Here is a 14044-nt window from a genome sequence, read left to right on the forward strand (position 1 = left end):
CAGTATACCATTGTTTATTAATGTAATCTCTAATACCATTTTTCTTGTTTGTGTCCCTCCTTATGATGTCGTATGCAGAGCCACGATCTGCAACTGAACCTGGTAAGAATCATATGAAAAAATAATCTCTTGATTCACTAGCTCTTTGAGTTTGTACTGAAGCCATAAATAGAAAGGTGTTTCTGCTGAGCATTGGTAACATGAAACCCCCTTAAAGACAATGTTTCTTTATCACACCTTCCATACTCTACACTGTCCTTTACATAAATTCCTTTCTTAGTTAAACAGTAAATTCCATTTAGACCATCAAGGAGAGTCTCACAGCTTAAAGTCTGAAGCAAACTTCATTCTCCGAAAATGAGCAATTTGCATGCTACTGAGGAAAACGAATAAATCCTACAAAATTCCGTTACCCAAATTGTACTCATAAGAGTTTCATAACACCCAACCACTGAATGCTAATTTTGCCAGTCTAGCTTGGCAGATGTGAAGTGTCTTAAATGTAAGTAAAAGATGATCCTCAAAAACAAGGCCACATTGAATTTTTCTACCTTATTTGCAAGATAGATTAATGGGTTGACTTTTTTCCTCTTCCTAGAGAAACTTATTTCCCATCCAAGTAGTAACATCTTTTATAGATTTAATCTACCAATGCTATGAGAATAGTACCCGCCAAAACTCAGTGTCATGAATAATGTTTGGTTACTTTTGGTAATCTTTTTTTACCCCTTCACTCTCCTTAGAAAACATAATGTGTATAAAGCTAGATGAACAAAATATTTTAGAGTAAGAATGCAGTGTTATCTAGTAGAAAGCTTGTTTGCTTGAGACAAAAGGTTCAAATTCCATTGTGTGAATAGTTTGAGTACAAAGGAATATTATAGATTTTTTTTTTTTTCATGGACAATGAACTATTTTTCAGTATTGTTAGTTGCAAGGTTCGTATAGCTTATCTGACAAATATTACTGTGGAATAAGTAATGGTAGTTCACAAAGCTAAAAATTTCCTTTCATAACTACCACCTGAAATGGGAAACAGAATGTGGGATTCTGAGTCCAAAAATGTTATCACTTTGCCAGCCCCCTCACCTACCTGCACCATCATGTTGATGGGGCTGAATGCTCTTCTTCCCATGTCTGGTTAGCTTGCAGACTCTGGAAGAAGATACCTGAAGCCTTCTAAAGAGTACTAGGGAATGGATCCTTACATGAAAGCTGCATTTCTTGAGTTTTCAGAGGTACAGAAAAGTTATTTAATATCAATATCTCATACCGCTCTCAAGGCAGGTGGCAAGGCAAGAGCAGGAAGGCATCTCAAAATACCATTTTGATATCTGTATTGTTGCAGTTTAATAGACATAACAGTAGTCAATGCCTGACAGCAGTCTGTCTTTTTTTTTTTTTTCATGCTTGTAATTTTGTTGTAATATATATTTATAAGCACCTTCCTGCTACCCACAACCTATGAAAGAGTTTGTTTGGTATTTTGTTCTCCCTGGATTCATTGAGCTAAGTACAATCCCTGTAAGATTTGTGCATGTATCAGTTCTTACTAAGCCCTATTAAATAACGTGCAGTGTCTTACTCTCCACTAAAATTAATTACAGCCCCGGCACTACTTGAGGCCATTTCCTCTTGTCCTGTCACTCAGTTACTTGGGAGAAGAGACTGACCCCCACCTCACTACAACCTCCTTTCATGTAGTTGTAGAGAGTGATAAGGTCTCCCCTCAGCTTCCTTTTCTCCAGGCTAAACAACCCCAGTTCCCTCAGCCACTCCTCATCAGACTTGTGCTCTAAACCCTTCACCAGCTTTATTGCCCTTCTCTGGACACACTCCAGCACCTCCGTGTCTGTCTTGTAGTGAGGGGCACAAAACTGAACACAGTATTTGAAGTGCGGCCTCCCCGGTTCTGAGTGCAGGGGGACAATCACTTCCCTAGTCCTGCTGGCCACTGTTTCTGATACAGGCCAGGATGTATCTTTGGCCTGTATGTACCTTCTTGGCCACCTGGGCACACTGCTGGCTCACACTCAGCTGGCTGTCAACCAACATCCCCAGGTCCTTTTCTGCAGTGCAGCTTTCCAGCCACTCTTCCCCAAGTCTGTAGTGTTGCATGGGGTTGTTGTGACCCAAGTGCAGGACCTGGCACTTGGCCTTGTGAACCTCATACCATTGGCCTTGGCCCATGAATCCAGCCTGTCCAGATCCCTCTGTAGAGCCTTCCTACCCCTAAGCAGATCAACACTCCCGCCCAACTTGGTGTCATCTGCAAACTTACTAAGGGTGAGTTCAGCCCCCTCATCCAGGTTGTTGATAAAGATATTAAACAGAACTGGCCCAATACTGAGACCTGCCTATGCTGGGTAAGTATTCAGGATTTTGAAAGATGGACATGATTTCCCAAAATTTTTCCAAGTGTACAACTTCCATGGAATTTTACATAATTTGTAACAAATTGTAGTGTGACTTTAATTGCTGGTTATCAATCAAAGTCCAACCATCAATAAACACTTTATAGTGCTCAAAAACATTGGTTATTCTTTGCTAGGTCAGTACTAATGATTTAAAAGAAAAATGTTCCATGAACTGATACAGGTAAGAAATTAAGAAGTGAAGGGGGAGAGGAGGTGGCTGCTTTTTTTGGGTACATTCTATCTACCCTAATGTGTTTTGCACTCCTTTTTCTGTCTAGACAGAAATCAGTTTGCATCACAAATCTCTCCAGACTTCTTTGTGAATTAATAGCTAGTCAGATTACTTAAAGCCAACATCACAGTTTGTCAAATTACCTGTTCTGTACTTCTTTCTTGGACGTTTTGACTTTATACTGACTGAATCCTTCAAAGAACAGGCTGCCTGAAAATGAAAAATCCCATGGAGTCATTTGCCAGCTGTTGATATTTTGACCATTACTCAGCTGTCTGGAGGCAGCCACAAACTGTATTGAATTACATTAAAACAATTGTCTAATGGCATGTAAGAAGAAAACTATATGAAGTAATTTTTCTTAAATTGCCAGGGAATTGCCACATACACATGCTTTTTTTTTTTTCCTAAGCACAATACTGTATATGTTCACCAAAAACATCTCAAAAGATAGTCATCACTTCTCTTGGATTGTGCTTTCTTTTTTCCTGTTTGGCTGCTGTGTTCAAGTTTCAACTCTAGTAACTAACTCCCTTAGAAATCCCCTCATATTTCTGGATAATGTTTGAAACTGAAAATATAAGGCAAATGTTACAAAAATACTTACTGCCTCCCCACACCAAGAAAATCAGCTTTCTTTTGATAGCTGATGAAATTCAAAACACAGGAACGTCAGTAGGTCAGCATGCATGTTGGATCCTTGCATTTTTCAGTGAAAACAAGGGCTTGAAGATGGCACTCTCCAGTGAGCTATCATTAAAGGTGGTCTGATCACTATTGCTTGTCAGTTACATTTTCAATTGTACTCTGCACTCCCAAGGTACCTGCAGAATTCTGGTCCTGTCAGTGACCCCCTGCTACAACTGTCCTTGCTTGTTTATTCTTCCAAATTAAAAGTAAACCTCTGATCTTTTTTTTTTTTACTATGTGATTGAAATAAAAAATTGCTGTTGTTCCTCTTCAATTGTAAATATTTAAAGTTTATTGGGGTACATTAATCATCACAGTTACGTTGCTGAATACGTTAATTTCAGGTTCGATGTATACACCTGACAACTTCAGACTAGCTGGCTTAGGCATCTACAGCATCATAACTGCCTTAGCATAAGCTTTAGCATAAACTTTTCCTTGACCCTGATAAATAGCTTAATTTCTCCTCAAACCTAAACACTGCTTTAGGGACTAAAGTCCGTGCTGCCATAGCAGTATTCCTATTTATTGTACCTGAACTGGCTATATAGCAGCTGTCTTGGGTATTGATTACATAGGCTGTAACCTAGGTTCTGTACCCTAAAACTGCATTATGTTCCCCACAATCACATTTGCTGTTGTTCAGTTTTCTTCTCAGTATTTTTAAGTGCTGTTTGAGGTATCTTCAAACATAGTCAGTTCTCTGTATCTTTTAAAAACTTGTCTCTTCATTTCTTGAGCAGCATAAAGCCTATCAAATAAGCCAGAACCGCTGCCTGACTAGGTAAAGGTATATACAATAGTGATGTCAGAAACGGGTAAAATAAATACTTTTTTCATTGTGTTATTGCAAGTTAAGGCATCTTCAGGTCTGCAATACTACCATCTATTATCCTACTCTGTCCTGTTCCCTTTATATAAAAGATGCACAGATACCTAAATGAGAAGTTGTTACCTGATGGGCTTATTTCTTTGCCATTAAACTGGAGTTAAATATCTGATGGTTAGGGAAACAACAGGGAGAATAACAGACAAGTTGTCTACAAGATGGCAGGGTTGTGTTTGGTTGGATTTTTACCAGGAAACCAACACTGTGACTACGCGCTGCCTTTATGCAGCAGAAAACTTATGGCTGTGAACCTACATCTACAGAAATAGCTCTGTTCATTGCATCATAATAAACAATTACTAATAAAAGACTGTATTTATTTCCTGGGACTATACGTGCATTACGGTGGAGGAAACTAATGATGCCATTTGGAGATAAGAACTACTCTGCCTTTAATGGACTACATAGAAACATTCTGAAGTAAACACATTGCCAGTGATGAAATTTGTTAAAATGCTAAAGTTTTCTCTCTTACCAAAGATTATTCTTCCTAATGGGCTCATGAACCATAACGGGAAAGCATTACTCTGTAAAATGTAATCTTTCTTTCTAAATAACTGACAAAATAGTCAAGTACTTGCATGCCTAAGCATTTTACATGTTTCAGTGAACAGAATGCTTTTGTATTCATTTAGTCAAGTGTTAAATATGTTTTAAGGCCCTGAGAACAGCATTTCAGAGCTGCTTTCTGGAACACATTTTTGTGATGAAATTATTTGTCAGCTGATGATTGCCGGGAAGTAGAACAGATATTATTTACTTCAAATCATCATATTCTACTTAGCACAGTAACAGAAAGGAAAATAATTACATAAATCGGGATGTAAAGTTAGAAAAATACTCAGAGCAGTATGCATCCAGAGCGTGTTATGGGAATCTTTAAAGATTCTTTTGTCAAACTATTATTTTATTTCTATGCTTTCCACAGTAGTAAGCCTTTTAGCAAGGACCTGGAGGTCAGTGATTCTTGGTTTGGGGGGAGCAAAATGAATAGACAATGGCAATGTGTTACTCCCACATGCCTTTTGCCCAAGCTTCCTTTTGATTAGTTCTTAGGTTTTCAGTTTAGCCAGTTATCTCATGATTGATCACAAATGTGTTGCAGTTTGCTCATCCGGCTCAGTTTTAAACTCTGTTTACGCTTATCGCTAATTCACTTTCCATTTCTTTTACAAGCATTACTGCAATTTACTTTGTATAACTTTCAAATATACCACTTCAATAAACAAACCACATAGTGGTAGAATCCATTAGAATTCTTTTATCACTGAAGAGTGAAGATCAGCTCTCCTCATGTGATCATTTTACATACTTACTGAAAGAACGTTATGCATTGCTGTTTGGAAAATAGGAATTCTGCTGGTTGCTGTATTTTGCAGAACTTTCGCTTCAAACAGCAGTTCTCGGCATGGTGGGAGTGATTTTCTTTTACAGTCCTGAAATACTGAGCTTTCAGAATTCTGCTGTTAAATGAACAGGAAACTAGTATGCTGCGTGTATCAGATTGCATCCCCAGAGACAGTTCAGTCCAGGAGTACGCACGTGTGGTTAACAATATAGCTTCAACTGCTTACGACACACCAAAACTCTAAAAAAAGCTGATCTCAGTAGTTCAAAAACTAGCTTGTGTTACCCATTACTTTCCTGATAAGACCTTTCATGAGTCATTAATCTTCATCTGAGTCAGATAAGATCCAACGTGCTACAGTATTACCAGACATGCCTCTTGCAGCTACGCAGAATGACTGGTTTGTGTTGCCAAAAAAAAGCATGTTCTGCTCTCTGAAAAACAACTCTATGCCAAATCTTTAGTCATTCATTTTTAGCCCATTTCCAGTACAGGAAGTTTTTGGATACATTGTCATTTATAATTGGAAAAATTCCATTACTTTTTTTTAACTGTCTAAATGAGATGGTAGTCTGCCATTCCACAATGAAAATTAGGAAAGAAGGGGAAAAAAAAATAGAAAATATTTTTCTTCTTTGAATTAAAAGAAGTGAAGCTTACCTTACTGAACCTCTTCTACAGAGTAATTTTCATGTAAAACTTATTGGGAGTCTGAAACGTTTTTCCTCACTTTTCAGTTAGTTTTTATTAGCTATATTCCATTGATTTTGTGATAATATGCGGGATTCCGTGTAAATGTCCAAAATGCAAAATGATTTTTTTTTTAATGAAACGGAATCCTATACAATTTCCCTGATTTGGTTTTGACACTAGAAAATGAGCGTAATCAAAAGAAACTCATAATTAATTAAGGAAACCCCCGATATAACATTGTCCAGGTCTAAAATTACCTAGGTATGTTGTGTAAATACTAGGATTATTTAGATTAGCTATGTTGTGAATTTTTAAAAAGATTAAAATACCGTTACAAGTAGAGATAAAGTGACATCTCTGAAGAATCTGGATAAAATGTGGCTAGATAATTAAATGTGCCCATTATAAATGGATTGAAATGATTTAGAAAACATTACTGTGAGACCCAACCTGAAATATGAACAGTGCAGACTTCATACAAGTTTTCTGACCGAGGCCCTGGTATAATCAAAGCATATACTATGGCATATCAAAGTAGAATGAACAGATTTCAAACAGCCACAGGATATGTCTGTTTCACAACATTCTGAAGAGTTTATGGGGATGCTGTTTTGTGCTATATTTTTAATTTATCCATTCTCACTGCTGTGCAGACAGAGACAGAAATTATCTTCCCAAACTTTGCGTAAGAGGAATATTTATGCCTCCAGAGTTTGTAATTCTGGTCAGTTTATACAGAAGAGTTAATTGGAAGGGATGACAAAATACTTTCTGGTTTTACTGGGAATGGGATTTGATCTGAAATGTTGCATTAAATACAGAAGATTTCAAGGAAGGAAGGAATGGTGTAACATTCATATTGGTGGTATTATTTAGTGACCCAAAAAGAGCTTGCAAGTATTAATTGTGTATGGAAACCAATATGTTGATTTGTATGAATTAGTACTATCCTGCATAAAAATGAAGATATTGAGTGTGTAAAATGACTGTACAGACTTTTGAGTGCAAAATTACTGTTCAAGGCAGGCCCCTTTTGAAAACTTAGCTTGGTAAATTTACTTGGTTTAGATACAAACTGATTTTCTTTAAAACCATTTATGTTGGGATCTTGTCTGCAGTTCTCACAGCGTTTCTTTGTATAAGGAGCACTGTCTGGTGTCGTTCTAACATACAATGCAAAACTGTTACGTGGTACTTTAAATAGTTTATGATGCAGTTTATTTTTCTGTTTATTTCCAGAAGAGATATGTACCCTTGTAATTGCAGAAACTTTTCCTGAAGATTCAGGACTTTTCACATGCACAGCAACAAATGAACATGGTTCAGTAACAAGCAGTGCGCAACTAACTGTCTGCTTAGGTATGTGATGAAGGGAAAGAGGAGTTTTTAATTGTAAATCTTAGATAATTAATTTGCCTGTGAAGTTATCAGTCTGCTTCCCTTGCAGAAAAGGGCTGCTGTAAGACAGGGGTTTGTCAACCTCAGAGCATTCATATAAAGCAAACTGCACTTTTTTACTGTCTCATTTCCTAGTTCAATATTTTTTTTCATGTAAAATATATTTTTAAACCATCTGCCACAAGCCTGACAGATTTTTAAGCATTTGGATTCTGGGACTAGATGGCAGCAGAGGCAAAATGAAAGCAAATGAAATTATGCTACCAAAGGTGGCATAAGCCTTTTGTAAAATAAAAAACTGTGACATGGTATGTTTAGTTTTGTAATATGGTTACATACATATTGTTGTGGAATGCACTAACCCAGCTGCCATTGCAAACCTGCCATGTATACATACATCCTTCAGTATTTTTAAATCATCCGTTCCTAAATGATGCCAAGACACCAGGAAGAGGAAGTGCTGTTTCAGCTGTTGTTGTCTCACCGTACTTGCTGATCTCAGTTAGTGGCTGGATTCCTGGAATAGATTTAGAGAGATCCATAAGGTTCCTTATTGTGTGTTTTGCATAGGACAAAGTCAGAAAATGAATAGCCAGTCGTGTATCTAATTCATCATGAATTATCAATAGGAGTTAGAAAAAAATATCTGCACAGAACCAAATAGATCTCACCTTTAATAAACTGAAAATAAAGTATGTGAGTACCATGTACTTTGTGTCTGACTTGTCGAAGAGAGATTCTTTTTTGTTCCTTTTAGCCAACTCAGAAAGCTGTAGTCATGAATCACTGACAAGAGAATCCAACAGTGATGATTTCCATCATTTCCCACCACGTCCTTCAGTTGAAATCAGCTCTCTTGAGCTTCCTCCTAAGAAACATACAGAGACCCACCAAGCAAACAACACTGACTTGAGATCTGGTGTGACAACCCATCAACTACAGCTCAATTCATCTGAGGAAAAAACAAATGGCATCCATCCTGTTCATGGAGTAAATGGAATGATTAACAGCAAGCCAAATGGTGATAAATCCATCCCACCTCCAGCTGTCTTGCTTTCACCCGCAAAGGAGCCACCACCTGTGCTTGCCAAACCAAAGCTGTGAGTATTTTTTGTTTGGTTTTTTTGTCTCTTACAAACTTGATATTTGCTGAAAACAAATTTTTGCCTGGAGCAATTTAGTGTTAGACAAATAATGGACAATGACTGTGCCTGTTCCTTGAGCAATCTTCTTATTGCTATGATTTATGTCCCAAGAAAACTGTGTTCTTTCTCATAGCGCTACTCAAAGGGAAGTGCATTATATATACAAAGTTCAATAGAAAGGTTTCAGATAAAGTCACAAAAAAGAAATAAGTGGTAGTGGCTGTTGCTCTGCGCTTTTTATTCTTAGTCACTGTACCTAAATGTCATAGTGGACTAAGATTCTTGCATTCTATTGCCTTTTTGACACTGGTTAGCTATCTTTATTCTGAATGTTCTTGTTTTTGTGTAGTCAGTGAATATTCAGGTGTGTAATGTTTATATTATTTCTTACATTATGTTTATATATAACATAACTCATTCTGCTGTCAGATTACAATGGCTCTTTTATAACTGAAAATCTGAAAATGAAAAGCTGAAGGAGGGGAGAGAGAAGTGAAAAAAATTGTAGTGACCTTTTTACCCTATGTTAGTGATGATACTGTACTTACACAAGAGTAATCTTGTGCTGACTGCTAACTTATAGCTTGATTTTAGCATTGTGCAGACTCCTCTTTTCCATCTCTTTTCCATTCCAGACATCCTCTTTTCCATCCAAGAATTTTTGGAGTGTGATGAAGGAACTAAAATGCTATTTTATTTCATTTGCGTCAATAATCAGAAGGGATTTTTAATTATAAAAATGTGTTTGAGAAGAAGCATGACATATAGCCTTCAAGCTTATTGAGGTCATTTGCTTAATTACATGTTTTCACAGGATGACTTGCAAAATAGAAAAATGCTGTTCTTTTAGCAATCATGTACTGAATTTAAACACACAAAAATACGTGCTTGGGGTAGCAAGTCAACAGGATTCCTTTCTGCAGTCACCACTTTTTTCTTTCTGTTGCTCTTTGTCATTCTAAGTAGTCTCTGACATCTGTAGAAGAGAAGGAACAGTGGAAGAAGTAGAAAGACAGAGTGGTGGAAGAATAGTGTATATATAGTGGTGATAGTATGTATGGGAGGGAGGTTGCTGAGTATGGCAATTTTCAGATGATACGTTGTGCGGAGTGATGCAGGTGGTCCTGTACCCAGCACATCTGTTGCAAGACCCATTTGTGAAGAAAGGAGGTAGCAGCTCCTGCAGAGCAGTAAAAATCAATTTCACCCCTGAGCTTTCTTTCCTAGAAGTAAGGTTGCCCTAGATAAAGGAGAGAAGGCCGTGTAATAGATGTCCCATTGTATAATGTTCACTGCTACTTGTGCAAATTTTTTTCTTTTTAAACACAGAGTCAACATATAAACAGAGGTTAATATTGCATACAATGATGTGAGAAGGATGCTATTACAAGAATCCTTTAGGTCACTGATGTCCAAATCGATGACCTTGGAGTCCCTAGTGCAATTGCACTTGAGTCCTGTATTTTGCCATTAGCAACACTTGATGTAATCTTGATTGCAATCAAGATACGTGTTTTGCTTGGCCAAAGCCAGTGTAAGTCTATGCTGCTGTCAGAAGTGGAAATCTTGCCTTCCCCTCAGCCAAATATTTTGCTCCCAAGCACAGTGATAGTATAAAAAAGGGAAAAGGTGCTAACAGGAGGAGGAAAAGAAATGTCTGGCTGCTGAGACTTGAAATCAGCTTTCAGCATTTGGAAAACTGCTTCCTAAGTCAAAGCTAACAAGATAATTGCATTAACGTTAGCTGAGTAGTAAAGTAGCTATCTCAACCATGAGAGTGATCCATCTTGAAGAGAACTCATCTATGGAGTTGTATCTGTCCATGGAGTATTAGTATTTGATGATAGAAGCAGCATATATTATCAATGACATAACAGCAAACATGTTTATTATAACTTTTTTTATATTCTTTAAACATTTAAAGTAACGTTGGCTATCTAGAAAGCTTGAAGCTTCTGAATATCATTAGTGAGTTTTATTTTTTGATGAAGACTGACTCTGATTTTAAATTTCCTAATGAACCTTTTCTTTTCAAGCTTATCTTAACTCATAAATTACTTCAGAATCACAGAATGGTCAGGGTTGGAAGGGACCTCTGGAGATCATCTAGTCCAACCTCCCTGCCAGAGCAGGGTCACCTACAACAGGCTGCACAGGACAGCGTCCAGGTGGGTTTTGAATGTCTCCAGTGTGGGAGACTCCACAACCTCTCTGGGCAGCCTGTGCCAGTGCTCTGCCACCCTCAAAGTAAAGAAGTTCCTCCTCATGTTAAGATGGAACTTCCTATGTTCAAGCTTGTGCCCGTTACCTCTTGTCCTATCACTGGGCACCACTGAAAAAAGACTATTCCCATCCCCCTGGCACCCTCCCTTTATGTATTTGTAAGCATTAATAAGATCCTCCCTCAATCTTCTTTTCTCTAGACTAAAAAGACCCAAGTCCCTCAGTCTTTCCTCATAACAGAGATGTTCTAATCCCCTAATCATCTTCGTAGCCCTTTGCTGGACCCTCTCCAGCAGATCCCTGTCTGTCTTGAACTGGGGAGCCCAGAACTGGACACAGTATTCCAGTTGTGGCCTCACCAGTGCAGAGTAGAGGGGGAGAATGACCTCCTTCGACCTACTGGCCACACACTTCTTGATGCACCCCAGGATGAAACGAAACCCTTAACAGGCTTATCTGTGTACTCTGAAAATTGTTTATTCAGCAAATGCTGAAAGTAGTTGCAAAGAGTTTGGGAGTGATGGGTTGGTTTTTATTTGATAATTTCTTTTTTTTTTAACAAGAAGGAGATACTGAGTACCTTCTTGAAGTATGAAATACATTTGCACCTTGACAATGCAGTTGCAACCAACACCTATAAATAATTATTTGATAATGATAATGCAAGAGCTAGCATGCTACACAGAGCTTCTGTAGTTGTCTTCAGGCTTGAAAAGTGTTTTTAAAGCCCTACAAAATGCTCAGTTTGTGGTTGCAGACACTAAAGTTAAATATTAGTTGTTGCCTTAGTCTGGTGCTGAGAATGTTTGAAACAGAATTTAATGTGATAATATACAGAATTTTCTGGGGAAAAATATATATAGAATTCACTGGGAAAGCAATCAATATCAGATTTTTGCTAACAGAATTTAGAAGACAGTAATGCTAAATATGATTAAATGGCACAATATTGTGTCACACCTTGTTTGCAACATGATTTTATACAGACAAGAGAGGAAGAACTGTTGAACCGAGATCAAAAAAGCACAGATCTCTGCAATTCTGATTTCTGCTGCTGTGACCTATTTGAAGAGGTTGAAAGGGTAGTGTGTGTTGGACTTTTCCAAGCAATATTGGTCTAATGTGCATATAAGCTTTCAGAGGTGTCCCCGTAAGTGTCTGGTATCTTCAGATACTTTGCACCTCCCAAAATTAGGTAAATAAGTGTTAATATTAATTTCAGTATGTAGCCCACATGTGAAAGTGCCGCTTTAAACTTCTCATTGTCCTCAGTCTGAATGTCTGCAAAAAAGGCAGGAGACTGTTCTGTAGAACTGTATATAGCTTGTCCATGATGAACTTCCATTCAAGTGGCCTAGTATTATTACTATTTTTCCATGTGTCTGTTAAAGCAGTAACAGAAAAGATGGCATTCATATGGGTACTGGATGTACCTACATATGTCATGTTAGCTGGCTTTGTCACAAGCCATCAGTTCATATGAACCAATGTTCATAGACTCAATATGATTACAGTGTGGTGCCAGAATTTCCTGATGGGAGAGCTTCTCTTCAAATGGCAGCTGTTTTATGTTGTGTTGGGAATGTTATTCCAGTCCATCATATATAACGATCAGAAAGAGTATTAGCTTAGCATCTCTTGCAGATGCAGAGAGCAACTTTAGGCACTGATAGCCTTCTTTCTATAGTTCATCCATTAACATAAACTCAAAAGAAGCCAGTAGGAAGTTATATGTTTGACACCTTTAAAATTAGCACAGCAGTACCTGCCCCTGTAGAATGATCAACATTTTTTTTCATTGCATTACCGTGAGAAGTAGTATTCCATACGAGCATGCATCACACATGCTGTGAAGAAGATGAATGGGCAGAATTCCTGAATTCTGTCTCACACAGTGCTCTTTGACAATGTTTTTGGGGTTTTTTTGCAGTGAAAATGAAAGGAGGCTATTAATTCTGTAAAAAGAGTACCTTTTAAAAGTGAAAAGCAGTGAGATATAACTTCTTGTACTTTATGAAGTTGTTGACAATTAGTATTTCCTTCCACAGACATTGCTATATTGCTTCCTGGTTTTTCTGAGATTTGGGATTTTTTTTAAATGTATTCAGAAGTCTTAGGTTTTTTAATAATACACAGGAGAAATTAATCATAAACATAATTAAAAAGATATCAAGCCATTTATATGTAACATCAGTAAGGAAAAGCTGAGACTATAATTAAAATTATTTCGTAAAGATAAGGAGTTATTCTGGTCGATATGCATCAACATCACTGCTGAGTGAGTTGATAGAACTTCCTTAACTAAAAACACTTGTGTTCATGCTAGTTGTGAAATTGATGCTATTTCTTGAACTGAATTATTTGTTACTTCAGTCTCCACTCCTCAGCATTGAGTTTTCTTTCATGGTTTCTTCTGTTTTGTAATCAATGCCTCAGATAATTTTGGAAAGATGCTAGTTCAGTCATTTCTGGAATGTCTCTTATGCCCTTTGTTAAGATGTTTATTTCACTGTTTTTCACTCATCACCGAACTTATTCTTAACTTGATCTTTCTACTAGCTATTTGCTTAATATTGAACTTACTTGTACTTCTAGTCACATACATGGTATGATGTTTATAATGCTTGGCCTGCAAGGCATTGGGTTTTAAAGACGCTGCAAAAAATTGTTACTTTCTTAATAATAGCGTTTGATAAATGCAAGTAGTAAGTCACTATTTAGACTATATTAGGAAGCATTGGGTAGAAAAAGAATAGCCAACAATCCAGTGGTCGATGCCTTGGAGCATACAAAAATCAGGTATAAATCCTTAATCTGCCTTAGAGATTCCAGACCGCTGAAGCCCAGAGAACAGATACTTGTACTGTGAGCTTTGTAGGCTTCGCATTTGTTCTTAGGCAGAACAACAACATTTTGGAAACGGTGAGGAGACAGGTGAGGCAGGAAAACTCTTTTCCATCCAGTTCTGCTAATGTATATATGAATGTGATTTGTTTTAGCAGCCTAAGT

The 14044-nt window shown here is 37.4% G+C and overlaps 1 protein-coding gene across 2 annotated transcripts in view; it reads left to right on the plus strand.

The window, feature by feature from the left end:
* The window catches only part of PALLD (palladin, cytoskeletal associated protein), a gene marked incomplete at its 5' end in the record, with an annotated part of 205036 nt that overhangs the window by 76689 nt on the left and 114303 nt on the right, over window positions 1–14044 (plus strand). For both annotated transcript variants that reach the window (XM_082481981.1, XM_082481982.1), the window contains 3 exons: window positions 79–102; window positions 7509–7628; window positions 8425–8767. In XM_082481981.1, the coding sequence (XP_082338107.1) occupies window positions 79–102; window positions 7509–7628; window positions 8425–8767 (487 nt within the window). The remainder of the gene's footprint in view (window positions 1–78; window positions 103–7508; window positions 7629–8424; window positions 8768–14044) is intronic.

This window comes from Vanellus vanellus (assembly GCF_965231255.1).
Source record: "Vanellus vanellus genome assembly, chromosome: 4".
In the NCBI taxonomy this organism is placed as follows: Eukaryota; Metazoa; Chordata; class Aves; order Charadriiformes; family Charadriidae; genus Vanellus; species Vanellus vanellus.